The 21,974-nt window shown below is 47.1% G+C and overlaps 2 protein-coding genes across 3 annotated transcripts in view; both read left to right on the forward strand.

Moving 5' to 3' along the window:
- LOC116502596 (zinc finger protein 845-like) overlaps window positions 1-9,795 on the forward strand; it is a 123,771-nt gene extending 113,976 nt beyond the window's left edge. Inside the window, exon 13 of the mRNA XM_032208472.1 lies at window positions 8,293-9,795. Within this exon, the coding sequence (XP_032064363.1) occupies window positions 8,293-9,452 (1,160 nt within the window). The 3' untranslated portion in view covers window positions 9,453-9,795. The remainder of the gene's footprint in view (window positions 1-8,292) is intronic.
- Window positions 268-8,274, forward strand: LOC116503381 (zinc finger protein 75D-like). 2 transcript variants are annotated; one of them, XM_032209761.1, is made up of 6 exons: window positions 268-331; window positions 745-1,348; window positions 1,606-1,720; window positions 1,819-1,886; window positions 4,004-4,136; window positions 7,924-8,274. In XM_032209761.1, exons 2-6 carry the CDS (start codon window positions 1,184-1,186, stop codon window positions 7,995-7,997), a joined length of 555 nt encoding a protein of 184 aa, XP_032065652.1. In that variant the 5' UTR covers window positions 268-331; window positions 745-1,183; the 3' UTR covers window positions 7,998-8,274. The 2 variants fall into 2 exon arrangements, with proteins under 2 accessions (XP_032065652.1, XP_032065651.1); XM_032209760.1 differs by lacking the exon at window positions 268-331 and having other exon boundaries at window positions 384-1,348; window positions 4,004-4,135; window positions 7,923-8,274.
- Window positions 9,796-21,974: the final 12,179 nt, after the last annotated feature.

Genomic DNA, 21,974 nt, shown 5'->3' on the forward strand with positions numbered 1-21,974 from the left:
GGCCTTTTCTCCCCCCTACTCCTATGCCCATCATCCCCTGCTCTCTCTTTCCCCTCAGAGGCACTCTCCTCTTTCCCGCCCTTTCCCCTCAGAGGCGCTCCTCCTTCCCGCCCTTTCTACGATCCTGGCACTTCGCCCCAAATCCTCCAGATGGCGCCCTCTACCAACGGAAGGGAATTCCAGGCGCTTTCCCATTGGCCCCACTGGAGGGTGAACGTCACAGCTGGCTTTCCATAGGAGGCGGCGGAGGAAGTGTCGTCACAAAAGCTTGCCTCTCCAGAACGACGCTCTCTCTCTCCTTATCGCTCGAGCTCGGCAGGAGGCGGAGAGGGTAGTCGGAGGGCGGGGGGGGGGGGCGATCCAGACGTGACCCGGGTGAGGGGGGGGTGTCTTCCCGGGTCCTATGTTCCCCAGCCACACGCTCCTGCAAGGGGAAGCGGGAATGCCAGGAAGGCGGAGGGAAGAGCCCGAGTTGTGGGAAGTGAGGGTGGGCCTTGGGGAGACCCAGCAGGAGAGGAGGAGGCAGGATTCGCACCAGGCTCCCCGAGGGCCCGATCCTGACTCCGGGAGAGAAGCTGGGCAGCCTCTCCAGCTGCCTCCTTCCCGGCCCTCCTGGGGGGGGGGGGGGACCTCGGCACTGCCATGGGATGAGCCGTTTCGGGCTCCGGGCAAGTTGGGTGAAGGTTGTTCAGTGGCTGAATTCCAATTTCTAATTCTTGGCTTTTCTTTTTCTTTCCATCTCAGATACAGAAACTGGAAGCCATTTGTGGTCTTTGAAAGGCAAACTTTTCTGTTAGAAGGGAAAAAAAGGAGCGGAATAACTTGCAGGGATCCATCCTGCGGTCCCATAAATGGTCCTGTGAAGGAAAAGGGCATCTGGAGACCCACCAGAGTCCTTGGACCCATCTGGAGTTGCTTTGCAGGACAGAGAAAGGATGGAGGCACAACCTTTTGCCAAGGAGGGAAGCGGAAAAGGCCCTTCAGCTGCTCAGCCTGGGAAGGGGGGGAAGCTCCGGACAGAAACTGGGCAGAAGATCCTGGAGGAGGAACCATCCTCCCTTCAGAAGTTCAGCCCTGGAACTTCATCCAATACCGGGAGGCTGAAAGTCCCCGAGGACTTTGCAGCCGACTCTATGACATTTGCAGGCGATGGCTGAGACCAGAAAAACACAGCAAAGCCCAGATGCTGGATCTGGTGGTTCTGGAGCATCTCCTGTTCCTGCTGCCCCCAGAGATGGAGGGTTGGGTGAGGGAGTGTGGAGCACAGAATAGCTCCCAGGCGGTGGCCCTAGCAGAAGGCTTCCTCCTGAGCCAGGCAGAAGAGAAGAAGAAGCAGGTCCAGTTGCAGGTGAGAGACTTTATGGAGCTCAGAAGGGAATAGAGGAAGTGTTTGAATATTTCACCCCACCTTCCCAAACTTCTCTGGCCTTCATCATACGTGGTAATTCACCAATTCTTGTAGGACGTGGTTCCATTGTTTTCTCACTCAACCTCCCAGGTGGATATTGGGGGCTTTGAGGTTGTGTCCCGAATATAAGAATCCCCTTTGTGGCATGTGATCTACATTAATTCTCTTGCTTCTTTTTTCCTTCTTCCTCTTTGAAGGGCTCCAATGTGGAGATCAGAGATCCTGAGGGAAAGAAGAACCCATCAAATCCACCTCAAGAGCTATTTTTCAGGAGGATCCCTTGGGAACATCAAAGTCAAGACGCCTCAGGAGGTAATGGAAGATCCTCACAATTGCCCATCTGTCTCCTCTTCTATAGAACATCTCCTCTTTTGTTAAATATGCATTTTGAAACTATTTATTCCTTACAGAGAAACGAAGAATGAACTTTTCTGGTTTTTATGACGGAGAACAAACAGCCGTTGAACCTCCAAATCAAGTAAGAAAGGGGAAAGATATTAGATTTCTATTCTCCCTTTAAGATGTGAAGGGGGTGTACAGAATGATCCCTCCTATTTTCCCCCCTTGTTTGGCCTTGATTATTTTTGTGTTTTTACACAACGTGGAGAGCAGAATAGCAGGTTCAACCAGCATAGCTTCCTCTGGTTATCTTTTTTCTTCTAGCTACACCACCAACACCGAGTTTACAAGAAGCAATTTTTTTAAAGTCCTTGAAGAAATAGGAATAAACATTTCACAGTGGCAGGAACTGCCAAAGACCCGGGTTTTTTTTTAGTAATTCTTTGACTGAATTGTGCAAGGCTAATGAAAAGTAAACAAATTACCACTTCTAAAAAGCCTCACGTATTACCTGTAGTTCAAAATAAGCAAATGTATTAAAAAATAAAGCAGACTATTAAAATCCAAAGGGAGTGGGCGTGTTGAACATGTAATCAGGTACTTTGGGCTACAAAATTATTTCCAATCCTCAAATTAGGAGATCCAACATTCCTGCTTTGCAAAGGCTGAGAAATGACTTTCCCAAGGAATTTTCTCTTCTTTTTTTTCTTCCTTTCAGCCAATGGCTCAGACTACCAGATCAATCAATGACAGACAGAATAATAATACAATAGCAGAGTTGGAAGGGACCTTGGAGGTCTTCTAGTCCAACCCCCTGCCTTGGCAGGAAACCCTATACCGTTTGAGACAAATGGCTATCCAACATCTTCTTAAAGACTTCCAGTGTTGGGGCATTCACAACTTCTGGAGGCAACTTCTGTTCCACTGATTAATTGTTCTCACTGTCAGGAAATTTCTCCTTAGTTCTAAGTTGCTTCTCTCCTTGATTAGTTTCCACCCATTGCTTCTTGTCCTGTCCTCAGGTGCTTTGGAGAATAGTTTGACTCCCTCTTCTTTGTGGCAACCCCTGAGATATTGGAAGACTGCTATCATGTCTCCCCTAATCCTTCTTTTCATTAAGCTAGACATGCCCAGTTCCTGCAACCGTTCTTCATCATATGTTTGACTCCATTCCCCTATTGGAGGTCTTCTAGTCCAGCCGCCTACTCAGACAGGAAGTCCTATAACATTCAGATAAATGGCATTTCTTCTCAAACCCCTCCAGCGTGGAGCATCCACAATTTCTGGAGGCAAGTCATTCCACTGATTAATTATTCTCACTGTCAGGAAATTTCTCTTTACTTGTAGGTTGGTTCTGTCCTTGAATAGTTTCCATCCATTTCTTCTTGGAACACTGCTATCATGTCACCCCCTAGTCCTTTTCATGACACTAGACATACCTAATGAAGAGCCGAGGTGGCGCAGTGGTTAAATGCAGCACTGCAGGCTACTGCTAGATCAGCAGTTCAGCGGTTCAAATCTCACCGGCTCAGGGTTGACTCAGCCTTCCATCCTTCCGAGGTGGGTAAAATGAGGACCCGGATTGTTGGGGGCAATATGCTGACTCTCTGTAAACCGCTTAGAGAGGGCTATGAAGCGGTATATAAGTCTACTGCTATTGCTATTGCTAATTCCAGCAACCGTTCTTTATATGTTTTAGCCTCCAGTCCACTAATAATTTTGGTTGCTCTTCCCAGCACTCTTTCTAGAGTCTCAAAATCTTTTTTACATCTGGCAACCAAAACTGGATGCAATATTCCAAGTGTGGTCTTACCAAGGCATTATAAGTGGTACTAACAATTCATGTCATCTTGATTCTATCCCTCTCTTAATGCAGTCTATGATTCTGTTGAGGGTATTTGGCTATTATAGCATAGTGCTGACTCATGTTTAAGTGGTTTTCCAGTTTTCCAACAGATCCCTGTTGCCATTACTACTATTAAACCTGGTATCACCTATTCTATGCCTGTCCATGTGGTTTTTCTTTCCTAAATGGAAAGCTTAACATTTCTCACTGTTGATTTCATTTCATTAGATGGGGCCCAATTTGTCGATCCTTCTATATCTGGAACTTATCTTCTGTAGTGTTGTTATTCATGTCAATTTGGTCTTTTCTTGAATTTTGATGAATTCTCCTTCTATCATCTTGTCTAAATAAATGATGAAGATGAACAGATCTTGCGAATCCTCCCGTTCTGTTCTTTTTTCCGTGTTCAGGAGAGTCTTGTGTCCTTTGAAGAAGTGGCTGTGTATTTCTCTGAGGAGGAATGGTCTCAGATGGATCCTGACCAAAAGTGCTGCATTCGGAAGTCATGCTTGAAAACCATAGGAATGTGGTCTCTCTGGGTAAGTGTTTTCTAGTCCCAATCAGACAGTTCAAGGAGACAGATTATAGATAGTTTTTTTTTTAAATTAAAAAAACACTAATCAGATATAATCTCCTGGGAGGGAGAAGGAAAATCTGGGGGGCTGAAAAGAATGAGATGTGTTTCTATGTGTCCTTTGGAGGTCAAGTGAGAGGAGTGTATTGTCATTTGTCCTCTGAAACCTCCAAAATTGTGTGAGAACAGAACTTTCACACTCAGGCCATGGAAGAGCATTTTCCAAATCCAATTCAAGAACAAAGGTCCCATGCAGTGTGACTCATAGCATCCTAGAGTACAGGTAATGCCCAAGTTATGACAGTTAACTTAGCGGCTGTTTCAAGTTATGACCAGCCCTCCTCCAAGTACTTGAGACCCAGTACCGATATTATGAATGTAGCAGCACCATGGTTGTCATTCATGCTTATGAATGACAGCAGAAGCGCTGCAACGTTTGCCCTACCTATTACACCACCCCGCCATGACTTACTGTATTTTTCAGACTATAAGACGCTCTTTTTCCCCACAGAAAAAAAAGTGAGTAGAAATGTCTGTGTATCTTAATAGAGTGAATACGGGCATATTACTGGTCTCTGGAGGCCTCTGTGTGCTATTTTTCCCCTCCCTGGTGTCGAGGCTGAAAACAGGACATGCAGAGGGTTGGGGAGGGGGGGAAAAACAGGTTCGTTTTTGCCATGCAGAGTGCTTCTGGACACCAGGGAGTGCAAAAACTGGCATGCAGAGAAGATTGGGGGGGGGGGGGGCAAAATTAGCTCATTTTCGACCTGTAGAGTACTTCTGGATGCCAAGGAGAGCAAAAAGCTGAATGCTTGGAGACAAAAAAAAACTACTTTTTCTTGTTTTCTTTCTCTAAACCTACTGTGTTTCTCCGAAAATAAGACCCTGGTTTTATTATTTATTTATTATCTCTGAAAATAAAACAGGGTCTTATTTTCTTTTGAATCCCAAAATATGGCCTTGGCCTTATTATCCCGGAGGGGGTGGGGCGGGCTTATTGTTTTGGTGTTGCCAGGCAGCTGCTTTTTTGTGAGCAGTCTCCCGAAGAGCCTCGCACAGTCTCAGAGGCGAACGGCTGTGTTACGCTGTCGCAGCAGCACAACATAGCAGCCATGAGGTGACCATGCTCATGAGCAGCCACCTGGCACCCCCTCTCCAGCCAGTCAAACCTAGCAGTATCCCGAAGACACCAAACTGCAAGAGCTGGGGGAGGAATAGCTACTCGTGCAGCTTGGTGCCTTCGGCATACTGCTACGTTGGGTGAGTGGCACTCTGCCTGCGGTTCCGCCCCATACTCGCGCGCCTTCCAGTCTCACCACAATCTGGGCCAGCTCTCCCTGCAGGGCCAGGTTGCTGCTGCCATCCCAACACTTCTGCGGCTTCCCAACTCCAAACGTCTGCTGTCGAGTCTTCCGGCAACTGGGATAGAGCCGAGGTGGCGCAGTGGTTAGAGTGCAGCACTGCAGGCTACTTCAGCTGACTGCAGTTCTGCAGTTTGGCTGTTCAAATCTCACCGGCTCAAGGTTGACTCAGCCTTCCATCCTTCCGAGGTGGGTAAAATGAGGACCCGGATTGTTAGTGGCAATATGCTGACTCTGTAAACCGCTTAGAGAGGGCTGAAAGCCCTATGAAGCGGTATATAAGTCTAACTGCTATTGCTATTGCTAACTGGGACAGACAGTCTTTCAGCAGCTGGCCCACAAATATAGAGCACACTCCCAGTGTGGCCACTGCTGGAAGACTCCCCTGGCTGCCAGAAGATTCGGCAGCAGATCGGGGTTTGGAAGCCACAGAAGAAGCCATCCTCAGTGTTCGAATGGCGCCAGCGGCCTGCCCTACAGAGAGAGCTGGCCCAGATCGTTGTGAGGCTGAGAGGTGCGCGAGCGAAGGACGGAAACCGGTGCTCACACAACTCCCCTCTCCAGCCCAGCAGACCACCACTCACCGAACTAGCAGTATACCGAAGGTGCTAAGCAGCGTGGGAGCCAGGGTTGGGGGAAGGCACTCGCGTGGCTCAGCACCTTCGGTATACCGCTAGGTCAGTGAGTGGCACTCTGCCTGGCTGTAGGGCGGAGTTGTCCAATGGGCTTATTTTCAGGGGAGGGCTTATATTTTTGCCCACCCAAAAAATCTGGCATGGCCTTATTTTCAGGACATGTCATATTTTCGGGAAACATGGTAGTGCATCTTATGGTCCGAAAAATATGGTACCTTGCGACAATGTGGCAAGCCATCGGTTTCCTTTGCCTGCTTTGGTGTTTCAAAATTGTTTCACTTCTCACAGGTCTCTGCTGAAATTAACCCACCCTATAATTCTTAGGTTTCTCCTAATTCCTCCTTGGATGTTTCCCTTGATTATTATGAAATTCAATAGTGAAAAAAGTAAGGTTCTACATTTAGGCAAGAAAAAAAAATGCACAGGTACTGTATATGTGGTACTTGCTCAGTAGTAGTTACTATGAGAGGGATCTGGGAGTCCTCGTGGACAACCTTTAAATATGAGCCAGCAATGTGCAGCAGCTGCCAAAAAAGCCAACACAGTTCTAGGCTGCATCAACAGAGGGATAGAATCAAGATCACGTGAAGTGCTAATACCACTTTATAATGCCATGATAAGGCCACACTTGATACTGCATTCAGTATTTTGGTCTCCACAATTGTAAAAAGATGTTGAGACTCTAGAAAGAGTGCAGAGAGACAAGGAAGATGATTAGGGGACTGGAGGAATTGTTGCAGGAACTGGGTATCTAATTTAATGAAAGGACTAGGGGTGACATTATAGCAGTGTTCCAATATCTCAGGGGCTGCCACAAAAAAGAGGGATTTAAGCTATCTCCAGAGCACCTGAGGTTAGAACAAGAAGCAATGGGTGGAAACTAATCAAGGAGAGAAGCACTTAGAACGAGGAGAAACTTCCTGAGAGTCAGAACAATTAATCAGTGGACAGAAGTTGCCTCCAGAAGTTGTGAATGCCCCAACATTGGAAGTCTTTAAGAAGATGTTGGATAGCCATTTGTCTGAAACGGTATAGGGTTCCTGCCTAGGCAGGGGGTTGGACTAGAAGACCTCCAAGGTCCCTTCCAACTCTTACTATTGTATTGTATTACAAGAAGCAATTTTAAAAAGTCCTCCAAGAAATAGGAATAAAACATATTACAGTGGCAGGAACTGCTAAAGACCCATTTTTTAATTATTCTTTGACTCGGAATTGTGCAAGTTTAATGAAAATAACTAAATACTCAAATTGCCCACATTACCATTTTTAAAAAGCCTCATTCAAAACCTGTAGTTCAAAAATATTCCTGACAGTTAGAAAAAATTTCCTGACAGTTAGAAAAAATCAAATCAGTGGAACAACTGGCCTCCAGAAGTTGTGAATGCTCCAACACTGGAAGATTTTAAGCAGATGTTGGATAACCATTTGTCTGAAATGGTATAGGGTTCCTGCTTAAGCAAGGGGTTGGACTAGAAGACCTCTAAGGTCCCTTCCAACTCTCCTATTCTATTCCTTAACTCCAAACTGAGTGAGATTTTCATATATAGAGATAATTATAAAGAATGAGATGTTTCTTGATATTTTCAAAGCTTTCATGACTCATGAATATAGACATCAACATGTCTACATCACTCCCCTGTAAGCTGTACACATACAACCTAAAGGAATTTCAGAGTAATTCAGAAGGAAATTCATTTCTGCAGTTTGATCTTTTACTCTAACCTTGTTATCATTTTTCTTTTCCCTTTTGCTTGAAGGTATAATGGGCAGGAGAATCAAGATTCCTGTGAATTGTTCAAAGAGATCAGTGCTAAAGATGAACGGAGAAGTTTGAAATTCAAATGGAATTTGAAAGCCATGAGAGGAACCAGTCAAAGAATTGGAATCAGGAAAGTTCATCTTCCACTGATGCTCCGATGCAAGACGTTCTTGCCCAAGAAGAGAACATAAGGGAAAAATATACTGGAAAAAGCGTGAAGCTAATCAAAGCTGAATTACATGTAAATGAACACTATTTAACCCAAAACAAAGGAGAAGATGCTATAAGAAACGACAACGGAGAAATTCTAATGGCGCATTCATTCTTTCTCTTGGTAATAACTTCCTTACATCTCCAAAAGTGTTTGACCCAAATGAGAAGCCTTATAAATGTTTGGAATGTGGAGCATGTTTTAGAACAAGAAGGCAACTTAATTCCCATGAAAGGATTCACATTGGGAAGACGCTCTACATATGCAATGACTGTGGAAAGACCTTTGCTAATAGCAATACACTTACTATCCATAAAAGGATCCACACAGGGGAGAAACCATATAAATGCATGGACTGTGGAAAGACCTTTGCTCATAGCAGTAATCTGATTTCCCATAAAAGGGTCCACTCAGGAGCGAAACCCTATAAATGCATAGAGTGTGGAAACACCTTTGCTCATAGAAGTACACTTACTTCCCATGAAAGGATCCACACAGGGGAGAAACCATATAAATGCACGGAATGTGGAAAGACATTCGCTCAAAGAGCTCATCTTATGTCCCATAAGATGATCCACACAGGGGAGAAGCCGTATCAATGCATGGAGTGTGGAAAGACATTTGCTGAAAAACGTAATCTTCTTTCCCATAAGATCATCCACACAGGGGAGAAGCCATATAAATGCATGGAGTGTGGAAAGACCTTTGCTCAAAGAGGTAATCTTATTTCCCACAAGATGATCCACACAGGGGAGAAGCCATATAAATGCATGGAATGTGGAAAGACCTTTGCTAGTAGCAGTTATCTTATTTCCCATAAGATGATCCACACAGGAGAGAAACCATATAAATGCATGGAGTGTGGAAAGACCTTTGCTCAGAGCAGTGGACTTACTATCCACAAAAGGCTCCACACAGGGGAGAAGCCATTTAAATGCATGGAATGTGAAAAGACCTTTGCTCTAAGAAGTCATCTTATTTTACATAAAATGATCCACACAGGGGAGAAGCCATATGAATGTATGGAGTGTGGAAAGACTTTCGCTCGAAGTGGTCATCTTAATTGCCATAAGTTGATCCATACAGGAGAGAAGCCATATAAATGCATGGAATGTGGAAAGAGCTTTGCTCAGAATGGTAGTCTTACTTCTCATAAAAAGATCCACGCTCGGGAGAAACTATATAGCAACAGCAATTCTACTTACTTATATACCACTCCAGAATGCTTTACAACCCTCTCTGAGCAATTTACAGAGTCAGCATATGATCCCCAGCAACCTGGATCCTCATTTTACCCACTTGAGAAGGATGAAAGCTGAATCAACCATGAGTCTGTCAGAATCACACGCCTGGCTGTGGACAATTAGGCTGTAGTACTGCATTCTAACCACTGACCCATTATGTCTCTATAGATTTATATGTCTACATATTGTGCCTTCATGATCCAAATGAGATAAGGTTGAATCCAACAAAATAAAACTTAGTGTGGAGAAAAGTAAGATTTTACACCTGGGCAGGAAAAAGAGATTGCATGAAACCTAGCTCAAAAACAATAATTGTAAGAGGGACCTTGGGAGTCTGAATGGATGATCACTTAAACATGAGTCATGCGTGTGTAGCAGCAGCTAGAAAACTAATATAATCCTTGAATGTATAAAGAGAGGCATAGAATCAAAATCATGTGAAATATTAGTACCGTTTTGTAAAGTGTTAGAAAGACTACATCTGGAGTACTGCATCCAGTTTTGGTCATGTCAGTGTATAAGAGTTCATGAATTGGAATAGACATGTAATAGGTCATCCAATGGGTACTGTAGTGACACAGCTAATTGCCTGTGTGGCTTAGCTTGATTTATTTGTATATAACAGTTACTTTGTCCTTATTGACTCAATGATATTGCTTCTGTGATTATACTTCTGGATTCTGAGTTCTGGTTTCTGACTTCGGCTGCAAGGGTTTATATACATGCATCATACTGTATTTTATTGTATATAAAGAAGTTACTTCTAAAATGAATCCTGCTGAATTATTTATTTGTGTGCTGGTTGGATTGCTGCAAACTCTAGCACATCACATTACAAAAAAGATGTTTAGACTTTGGAGAAAAGTGCAAAGAGCAGCTAAGATGATTAAGACCTGAAGATTAAAACATGAAGAACGTTTGCAGAGTTTGGGCGTGCCTAGTCTGCAGAAAAGAAGGATTAGGATTGTCAGCCAGATCTCCAGTATGGGTTTTTCCTTTATGCTTGCTTGCTATCAGCTGCTATAATAATGGGGAGTGGGGGGGCATGGCATTGTGGTTAGGGAAGTGAGCTGGTGTGAAGATGGCCCATGTGAAAAAACAGGGAAGTTTGCTGTCACGAATTATTGAGTTGCTGAGTGGAGTTGTTTACATCCAGTCAAGACTGACCATCCTGGAACTCCAGATGGACGAAAACACCTGAAGATATGCCCCTCATGACACTATGTTGGACGGGATTGGACATTCAGCCTGGTGCCTGGGGGAAGGGATTTGAAGAAACTTTCAATATGTAACTTTCAAGCCTTTTGGCTCAGATCTTGCTTTTCTTTCGCTGCTATCATTTCAAAACTCAGTAAAAGTACCTCTTCTCTACGTCAATGGTGTCAACGGTTTTCTTTCTTGGGTTTGGAATGGAGGCAGGGCTGAAAAGGAGTGGCACGATAGGAGTATTCCAGCACTTGAGAGGCTGCTAATAGGAGGTGGGTCAATTTATTTTCCAAAGCACCAGGGGGCAGAAACAGTGAATGTAAAATAATCAGAAGAGAAAGCAACCTCAAATTAACAAGAAATTCCTTACAGTGATGACAACCAGTGGAACAGCTATTTTCAGACATCATGGTTGCTTCATCACTGGCGTTTTTAAGAAGAAACTGTATAGTCACTTGTCTGAAATAAATCTTACATGAATGTCAATAGATCCTGAAATGGTATAGGACTGTGATGGTGAACCTATGGCATATGTGCTACAGGTGGCATGGGAGCCTCCAGAGGGCGAAAAACCACCCAACACGCAAACCTGGAAGTTCGGGAATGGTGACTTCTGATTTGCCCGTATGGCCGTTTTTCGCCTTCAGGAGCCTTCCCTGAAGGCTCCGAGGCCAAAAAATGGCCCTATGGCAAAACCGGAAGTCCATTCACAAGCAACTGGTTTGCGAGTTGGGTGGTTTTTCACAGTTGTAAAAACAGCCAAAAGGCTCTACGTGCCACCTGATAGTATAGTATAGTCTTTATTGTCATTGTACAAAATAATACAACTAGATCTTTAATGTTCCCAGATGCAAATGGGCTTATTATGGGGGGGGGGGGGGAGCCCACACCTGAAATGTTCTTTGTCTGGGTGGTAACCAGATTAGATCCCTACTTGAAATTACAAATAACTTGTTGGATGTTCTTAAGCATTATAGAATTTACTGTTAATAAGGAAAATCTCTCAACAGGAAAAAAAATGGTTAGCAAAGTACTCTGGCCTGGAATGGATCTATTGTGGACCCTCTTGGGGAAATCATGTAGACTAACTCCACCCCCCCCCCAAGTAATCCATCCAAGAGTTGTGCTAGTTGGAGCATTTTTGAAGGAGAATATCAAGAGAGATCTTCTCTAAGGCCCTACTGAGATCCTGGGACTGGCCTGATCTCAGCCTCCAACTGCCCCGACCTTCCCTTTCCCCAAGATCACCCTCATCTTTTCCACTCTCCCTGCCACTAAGGAGGACTTTCCTGACAGTGAGAAAAAATTAGCTAGTGGAACAACTTGCCTCCAGAAGTTGTAAATGCTGCAACACTGAAAGTTTTAAAGAAGTTATAAGGCAACCATTTGTCTGAAGTGGTGGTATGGTTTCCTGCCTGAGCAGAGGGTTGAAGACCTCCAAGGTCTCTTGCAACTCTGTTTTCAGATTTTCCTATTTGAGATTCTTTCCATTTTGAGGAGTTCACCTGATCCCAACCAGGAAGGATTTAGATCTGTGATGGCGAACCTATTGTGTGTGCGCGCGTGCATTTTGTTCAGACCCACAATGGAATGCACTCCACCCACCTGCATGTGCACCACACACATACACACATGGGGGAGAGTTTTCGTCCTCAGGCTTTCCTAAAGCTTGCAGAGGGCAAAAACGGCCTCCCCCAGGGCCCCCAGAGGCTCTCCAGAAGGCGGGATGGTTTTTGAACTTCTGGTTGGCCTGTTGGACCCATTTTTCACCTCCCCAGGATCCGGAGACTTTCCTGAAGCCCGAAAGGGTGAAAATGGCCCAACAGGCCCAACTGGAAGATCAATAAGAATCCATTTCCGCCTTCCAGAGGGCCGCTGGGGGAGCAGGGAGGCCGTTTTTGGCCTCCACAGGCTTCTAGAAATCCTCCGGAGTCTGGAGAGGGCGAAAACTCTCCCCTCATGTGAGGGGGGTGCAAGCGCACATGCTTGGGGGGGGTGCACAAACGGGTGAGGCACATTCCATGTTGGGTTTGGGCACAATGGGGTGTGTGTACACACAATTTTGCATCCATGCACACAATTTTGGCACAGCTTTAGACGAAGGTTAGCCATCACTGATTTAGGTTTCCCCATTTTTCAGGATCCCTTTTCATCTCTTCCTGCAATTTGCTTTGGAAGATGACTCCAAAAGCCGTCCCAGAGGTCTTTTCTCAAAAGGCAACTGGACTTTGTTTTTCCTTCAAGACATTTTGCTTCTCATCCAAGAGCTTCGATTTGGACCCTCGGAACTAAAGAAACTTCTCAAATGAGAAGTGAAATGTCTTTTGTGGGGGAAAAAGCTCCTTTGTGACAACTATGACCTGGATTGACTGAGAAACTCCACAGAAACTCAAACACGGAATATTTTTAGAGAGAAAAGGAGTCTTGAACTAACCAACTTGGTCTTCTGTTCTGGGCCCTCCTGTGTCTCTCATGTGCCTCCTTCCTCCAGCCAAGCCCACCGTCACCATTCTCCCCCACCAAGATGAACCCCGATTTCCCAACACCATCCTCCTCTGCACCGCGACGGGATTTTCCCCGTGGAGATCGAGATCCAGTGGCTGAAGAATGGCCAGCCAGAGAAGGAGGGCTGGCAGAGCCCCGTACCTCCAGCTCTGCCAAGAGCAAACTCTGGACAGGGATAATGGGAGCTGTGATAGGAGTGGCCTTCTTTTCGGTGGGGCTCTTCTCCTACCTGAAGGCCAAGAAAGGTGAGTCTGGGGGATGGAGGAGAGGTTGTGGGGAGGGGACCATCTAAGGGAGGCCTCTCATCAAGCTCAGCAGGTGGCCAAGAGGGTCTCCTTGAGAAATATTTTTGTCAGCTTCTCTTGTTTGAGGGCTATTAAGGGAAGATCATGCAACCTATTATGGGCTATCGAAGGAGAGGGGGACCCCCTGAGTCTCCAGAACCATGAAGGGTCCTGATTGGGTCTTTTTCTCCTTCCAGCAACTCCCACCCAACCTCCTGCAGGTGAGTTTCTTCTCTTCCTCCCTCACCTGAATGCCTCCTAAAAGTTATAGGTGGGTTTTTAAATTCTTTAATTGTTCCTTTTTTAAAAAGCCATGCCTGAACAATATCTCCTTGCTGTGGATACAGCAAAGTTTTGAAATTTGGGGCAGCTTTTACTTACAGAGTCTGAAAAAGTATTGCAATTAAAAACGAAAGCTAAAATCTTGACCAGACATTTTCCACGTTTGGGAAATTTCAAAGGAAGGGAAGATGGGGAGATTCTTTTCTATTTCTCCATCGGGGAGGGAGCACCCCAAAGCTGTTTCTGGCCAAGTGACCCCCCCAAGCTGCCAGCCCCATCCTAGCCCCATCTCCTTTGGTTATCTGAAGCGTCTGCTGGGAGGGGGGGATCCCCTCTTTATTTAACCCCCTAATTAAGTCATTTAGGGAGAATTCCAAAAGCCTCTGGAGATGAATGGGGAGGAATCCCTCATCCAGCCCAGCCTTTTCGTCCCTGAATGGGTTGATTCTCCCGCTATCTGCCCCTGCCTATCAACCACCCCCCTGCAGTGTGGGTCTGCCTTTGGAGTTGGGGGGCTGAAAGGGAAGACAAATATGGTTTTTTACAGTAAAAGTTTCTCTTTATAGCCTAATTTTCTTCCCCATCTCTTTTTCTATAGCAATCATGAATTAATCCTGCTCTCTGATGCAAAAGGAAATTATTTCTTTAGTTGCTGATGATTCTTTGTCCTGTCTGCAACCTCTGAAAAATGAAGGATGAGGTGGCATGGCCTTAACTGGAGACGAGTTCTATCTACGCCTGGTGGAAGATCAAACAGGACAAACCCAGAAGACAGGAGGGAGGGAGCACCCTGGGCGTGGCCTCCTCTAACACTCAGGAAGCATTTAGACTGCCCCTCGCCCTCATTCTGGCTCCTCGATCGTCTCTCTGGGATGTTTCTGCCAGCATATAAGCCTTTGTTAATCAGAGAGGGACTCATTAGAAAACTAGTGAGAATGTGGCCGGCCAGAAGCTGTGGAAGCTCAACAAGGGGATTGTTTTAAGGGCACAAATGGGAACATATTTAGAGGCTGCAACAAATGGACAACGTACTGATGTGAACAAATACGCTTCTACTGTTTCTGCTTATATTCAAATAAAAGGATTAGAGATCTATCACATATCTATCTATCTATCTATCTATCTATCTATCTATCTATCTATCTATCTATCTATCTATCTATCTATCTATTTATCCATCCATCCATCCATCCATCCATCCATCCATCTATCTATCTCTGTCATCTCTATCTATATCATCTACCTACAGTATCTATCATCTATCTATCTATCTATCTATCTATCTATCTATCTATCTATCTATCTATCTATCTATCTATCTATCTTCTTTTCTTCTTCTTCTTCTCCCCGCCCTCTCTCTAAGTATATATAGAGATAGAGATAACTAGGTGATAGATATTGTGTGTGTTTGTGTATATCTACCTAGTTATCTCGATCTATCTCTATCTTTCTAGCTACAGTATCTATCTATCTATCTCTATCTACAGTATCTATCTACAGTCTCTCTGTCTCTCTCTGTGTGTGTGTCTGTCGCTGTTTCTCTCTCATCTATATCTATCTATCTATCTATCTATCTATCTATCTATCTATCTATCTATCTATCTATCTATCTATCTACAGTATCTATGTATCTACAGTCTCTCTTTCTCTCTCTCTTTCTCTCTCTGTGTCTGTTCTATTTCTCTCTCTCTCATCTATATCTATCTATCTATCTATCTATCTATCTATCTATCTATCTATCTATCTATCTACAGTATCTACAATCTCTCTCTCTCTCTCTCCTCTGTGTCTGTTTCTGTTTCTCTCTCTCTCATCTATATCTATCTATCTATCTATCTATCTATCTATCTATCTATCTATCTACAGTATCTATGTATCTACAGTCTCTCTCTCTCTCTCTCTCTCTCTCTCTCTGTGTGTCTGTTTCTGTTTCTCTCTCTCTCATCTATATCTATCTATCTATCTATCTATCCATCCATCCATCCATCCATCCATCCATCCATCCATCCATCCATCCATCTATCTATCTATCTATCTATCTATCTATCTATCTATCTATCTATCTATCTATCTATCAAGGCCCTGGTCTCAGGTTGCTGCTGCTAAATACCAGGTCTGTGATCCATAAAGCTCCCCTCGTCCGGGACTTAATATTAGACGAGGGGGCAGACCTGGCATGTATTACTGAAACCTGCTGGGCCATGAGGAAGGAGTCCCCCTCTCAGAAATGTGCCCAGAAGTGTTTCAGGTGCTCCACCAACCACGACACCAGGAAGGGGTGTGGGAGTGGCAGTTATTATCCGGGAATCATTAGTCCCTCGCAGGATCCCTGCTCCGGAGACTGTCAGGTGTGAGTCCCTCCTTGTGAAGTTGGACCTGGGGGGTCAAGTGGGCTTGTTTTTGACGTACCTACCTCCCAGCTGCGTCACAACCGCCCTGCCTGCGCTCCTAGAGTCAGTAGCCGGACTGGCAGTTGAGTTCCCCAGACTGGGGGACTTCAACCTGCCATCTCTTGGTGAACGCTCTGATGGGGCCCAGGAGTTCATGGCTTCCATGGCAACCATGGACTTGACCCAGGTAATTCAGGGTCCGCCGCATACGGCGGGGCACACACTCGACCTTGTGTTTCTCTCGGGACAGTGGAGATGTGATCTGGAACTAAAGGGGGTAGAGATCTCGCCCTTGTCATGGTCAGATCACTTCCTGTTGAGGCTTGATTTTTGGAAGCTGCTCCCCCACTGCAGGGAGGTGGAGCCGATTAAATGGTTCCGCCCCAGGCGCCTGATGGACCCATTGGGATTTCAGACAGAGTTTGGAGAGATACCTGACTCCCTTGCCCACAATCCGACTGAGTCCTTGGTCACTGCCTGGAACATAGGCGTTAGATCGGATTGCGCCTTTGCGGCCTCTCCGCGGCAGTGGATCCAAGAGAGCACCTTGGTTTACCGAGGAACTCCGGGAGATGACGCACCAAAAGAGACGCCTAGAGCGACGCTGGAGGGCTAGTAACTCCTAATTCGACAGAACACTACTAAGAGCCTTCATTAGGACTTACCTAGTGGAGATACGGGTGGCAAAATGTACTCATTTTTCCGCTCTTATTGCGTCCGCAGAATCTCGCCCAGCTGCCCTGTTTAGGATAACCCGCTCCCTGCTGAAAGGGAGGGATGTGGGGGAACCCTTACAGGGAAGAGCTGAGAAATTTGCCCAGTTTCTGTCGGACAAAGTCACTCAGATTCGGACAGACCTAGACTCCACTTGGACAGTTCCAGTAGAGATGCCGAGGGAGGGTCTTGATCAAACTTTGTGGAGTGAGTTCCAGCTTGTCACTCCTGAGGAAGTGGACAAGGCCATGGGAGCGATGAGTGCCACCACCTGTTTGCTGGACCCATGTCCCTCCTGGTTGGTTTCGACCAGCAGGGAGGTCAACACAAGGCTGGTTCCAGAGGATTGTGAACACCTCTCTTCAGGAGGAATCTTTCCCGCAGCCTTTGAAGGAAGCGGTGGTGAGACCCCTCCTTAAGAAGCATTCTCTGGACCCAGCTGTCCTTAAAAACTATCGTCCAGTCTCCAACCTCCCTTTTTTAGGGAAGGTTGTTGAGAAGGTGGTGGCCTTCCAACTCTGATGGACCTTGGATGAAGCGGATTATCTAGATCCCTTTCAGTCTGGTTTTAGGCCTGGTTACTGCACTGAAAACCACTTTGGTCGCCCTGACCGATGATCTATGGTGAGCCAGGGATAGAGGATATTCCTCTATCCTGGTGCTCCTTGACCACTCAGTGGCCTTCGATACCATCGACCATGGTATCCTTCTGTGGCGACTAGAAGAGGTGGGAATGGGAGGCACCATCCTTCGGTGGTTCTCCTCTTACCTCTCTGGCAGGTCGCAGTCGGTGTTGGTCGGAGGATAGCGGTCGACTCCTAGGCCCCTTAAATACGGGGTGCCGCAGGGCTCGGTCCTGTCCCCCCTCCTATTTAATATCTACTTGAAGCCGCTGGGTGAGATCATTTGCTGGCACGGGATTAAATCCACCAGTATGCGGACGATACCTAGTTGTATCTGTCCACCCCGTGCCAACTCAGTGAAACAGTGGAAGTAATGTGCCAGTGCCTGAAGCTGTTAGGGTCTGGATGGGAATGAACAAGCTTGCACTCAACCCTGACAAGACCGAGTGGCTATGGATGTTGCCCCCCAAGGATAATCCAGATACTCCATCTCTGACCCTGGGGGTGAAATCTTACACCCCTCAGAGAGGGCCCGCAACTTGGGTGTCCTCCTGGACCCACAGCTGACACTAGAACACCATTTGTTAGCTGTGACCAGGGGAGCTTTTGCCCAGGTTCGCCTGGTGCACCAGTTGCGGCCCTACCTGGACCGGGAGGCACTTCAAATGGTCACTCATGCCCTCGTCACCTCAAAACTTGACTACTGTAACGCGCTCTACATGGGGCTGCCCCTGAAAAGCGTTCGGAGACTACAACTGGTCCAGAATGCAGCCGCGCGAGGGATATTGGCTGTACCAAGAAACACCCATATTACACCCATCCTCCGCGAGCTGCACTGGTTCCCGATCGGTCTCCGAACGCGCTTCGAGGTTCTGGTTATCACCTTTAAAACCCTACATGGCTTAGGACCTGGATATCTTTGGGACCGTCTTCTGCCACATACCTCCCAGCATCCGATAAGATCATAGGATGGGCCTTCTCCGGGTGCTGTCAACTAGACATGTTATTTGATGGCTCCTCGGGGGAGGGCCTTCTCTGTAGCTGCCCCGGCCCTATGGAACGATCTACCCCCAGAGATCCGGACCCTCCCCACTCTCGCGGCCTTCCAAAAGTCTATTAAGACCTGGCTTTTCCTGCAGGCCTGGGGCTGTTGACCTCTTGAATGAGGTCCAGCCCCACTGAGGTTGAGTGCATGTTGTGTCTTTTTTAACTTGCCTTGTCTTCTACTTTTTAAACTTTTTAGTGTCCCTTTAAATTGTTTTTATGTAAGCCGCCCGGAGTCCTTCGGGATTGGGCGGCATATAAATTTATTAAACATTTAAACATTTAAACATCTACAGCATCTATGTATATACGGTCTCTCTGTCTCTCTCTGTCTCTGCCTCTGTCAGTTTCTCTCTCATCTATCTATCTATCTATCTATCTATCATCATCCATCTCAAATTTGTATAGCCACCCATAATAGGTATTACGTACACCAAAGCTTGGATGGAAGGGGGCGGCGGATTTTTCTTGGTGCCTTTGCGACCATCCCCCCACCCCCCTGCCTCTATTCGATCAGAGCCTCTTTGCAGTGCAACCCTCCCCCCCGCCTTCTTCTGTGATTATGGAGCCTCCTTCCTTTTCTTACCACCTTTACCATCTGACTCTCTCTGTTTGCTTTGTTTATGAACTTGGACTCTCGGACTTCCAGAGCTACGCCCCTGCTCCTTTTGTTGCGACTACAGCTGCCCACCGCTACCCCAAGAATATTATTCCAACTATCAGGGACATCACTCCATCTGCCCTCTACTTTACAATCGCCCACCCAACACGGCTTTCTTTTGGACCTTGACTTTGGGTGCTTTTTAGGACCTGAGGAAGGGAGAGGGGCGGAGCAGCTCTCCCTCCTCCTTCCGCACCATTGACTATCTTAACCGTACTTGCGCAGTGCTCCGCACATTTTAGGAATGTAGTGTGAATGGTGTGCCTAGCTGATGTTTGTACCCACCTTTTAAACCTCATATTGTTGTATTTTTTTGTGTTTAATTAACATACGTGAGGATTGCATGGATGAGTGGCTGTGTATGTATGTGAGGACTGAGAGTACAGCCTGGTGCCTCCTCCACTGAGTGCTACTGCAGTCAGTACTGCAGTGGTAGGGGGCCCAGGCCTACCTCTCGCCCAAGAATGAGTGACAAAAATCGCCTGCCGGATGGAGCAGAGGCTGTGGGAGGGGATATGGGGTCTACGGGTGCGGGGGTGGGCCGGAGCATTGCAGTCACCATGGGGAGAGGCAGGTACGACGGGAACTTCAGGGCTAGCCATTACCAGGGAAGTGGGGTTCGCTACATCACAGAGATCCCTCCTTCCGGCCCTGCTAGTTCCACTCCAGGGCCAGATGGAGAGAACTGTCAGGGCCCTGGTCTCAGGCTGTTGTTGCTAAATGCCAGGTCTGTGGTTCACAAAGCTCCCCTTGTCCGGGACCTAATTTTAGATGAGGGGGCAGACCTGCGTAAGCCACCCGGAGTCCTTCGGGAGTGGGTGGCATACAAGACCAATAACTCAAACTCAAACTCAAAACTGGTATATATATATATATATGTATGTATGTATGTATGTATGTATGTATGTATGTATGTATGCATGTATTTTAAAAAAAACCATTCAAACAATAAAGAAAACTTTAAAAGAAGGAATATTAGGCGAATTGTCACTTTTTTCAGTGCTATTGTAACTTCAAACAGTCACTAAGTGAACCGTTATAAGTCGAGGACTACTTTCTTAATGCGCTTTAACTGATGGAGAAAGGCGTAGAGAACTCCATCTAATCAGGTGGTCGGGAAGGGCTCCTTCAGCCACTTCCGGTGGGCCAGAGGACCCTGGGGCTGCCCCATTTGCAGACTCAGCGATTGGACCGAGGAAGGCGGCCCGCCAAGCTGCCCTGATGAAGAATGGAGATTTGTTACCAGTTTTTCAGTTCTGCTTCACAGGAGCCCAACGCTTCGGGTTTCAAGCTGGGTGCGTGGGGAAGCGAAACCCAAGCGCCTCTGGAGCTGTTGGGGGTTGGAGAAAGAAGTGCTTCTCTCTCCCCCCCCCCCTCTCTGTGGGGGATGTCAGGAAGAACTCAGTGGAGTGGGGGAGGGGGAAACATTGAAAGAGCCTAGAAGTTCTGCTTTGATCAGGAGAGCGATGGGCCTCCCACCAGAGTCTGCCTGGATCTGGGGCCAATTTTGTGTGACTGGGTGTGTCCAAACACACAATTGTGGGACCCATTCAAACTCCGCCTCCTCCTTCAGCTGCAGGGGGGACCCAGTTCTGGCCTGCTGAGGCTGGTGCAGGGCAGTGTGGAGTTTGACCCCTCCAGCCCCCCCCCCCCATCCCTGGAAAGAATTCAGGCCATCTCAGGATACGAGCCTTGTGGGATGTCTGCCTGCTGCAGCTGGGAGAGAGTTGGAGCTCTGAGCCTGGCCTGATCAGGTATCACCAACATTAGCTGATATTTTATCATCAGCCCTCAACACCTGGCAGCTGCCCAGCCTCCGATGACCTCACCTAGGTGAGAGAGATCATCCTGGTTAGCCTGAGGATGGGAGACCACCAGGAAGCACATGGGCTATTGTAGAGCCTGAAACTCCTCCAAGACAAGGAGGGTGAAGCTTCAGGCCCTCCTCGAACTCACCCCCTCAAAAGATTCACTTCCCATTCCTCTTTTAGCCTGACCGATCTCCCTGGAACTCTGCCCCTCCCCCCTTTCTCAGTTCCTGGAAGAGGAAGACCTCGTGGGAACCCAATTCCCCTTCTCCAGAGAGAGGGGACAGGGTTAGAGTGGAGCAAAAACCTTAAAGGGGGACAATGAAGGGGGGGTGTCTCACCTTCCTTGGTCCTTGCCCCCACCTCTAAATACAGTAGACTTTTAGTCTTTCCCTCCTTCCCGAGGCTCAGGGCGGAAGAGAGGAAATTGGGGGTCTTCAAGAAAAGCCCCCTTGCCCTCCTCCCCTAGTGCTCCCTTTCCTGCCGGTCTCAGGTGCACGAGGAAGCCCGACCCCCAGTCCCGTGTCAGGAGGGGGGGAAAGGCTGCTAACGCAGATCAGAACGGAAAACTGGTGGTGGGAGGGAAATGCAAGAGAGGAATAAAGAAGAGGGGAGGGGAAAAAGCGAAGCAAGGAGGAAGAGGGGGTGGGGGAAGAATGAGGAAGAGTGAGGTCGGGGGTAGTGAAGAGGTATCGAAGGGGGAGCGAGGAGGGAGAGGGGAAGTGAGAGGGGAGTGGGGGGGAAAGCGAGTGGGGAGCAAGAAGGGAAAAGAGGAGGGGGAAGAACGGGGAAGAGTGCGGGCGGGGGAGTGAGGAGGGAGCGAAGGGGAGAGCGAGCAAGGAGGGAGAGGGAGCGAGGGGGGAAGGGGAGGGAGAGGACGTGAAGGGGAAATTGAGGGGGGTGAGGAAAAGCGAGTGGGGAGTGAGAAGGAAGGAGGGGGAAGAACGAGGAGGAGTGTGGGCGGGGGTGAGGAGGGAGCGAAGCGGGGAGCGAGGAGAGAGCGAAGAGAGTGAGGGGGAGGGAGGGGAGTGAGGAAGGAGAGGAGGAGGACAGCGCTAGCGCCCGCGCCAAGGAACTCTA

The sequence above is a fragment of the Thamnophis elegans genome, chromosome 2 (assembly GCF_009769535.1).
Source record: "Thamnophis elegans isolate rThaEle1 chromosome 2, rThaEle1.pri, whole genome shotgun sequence".
NCBI lineage: Eukaryota > Metazoa > Chordata > Lepidosauria > Squamata > Colubridae > Thamnophis > Thamnophis elegans.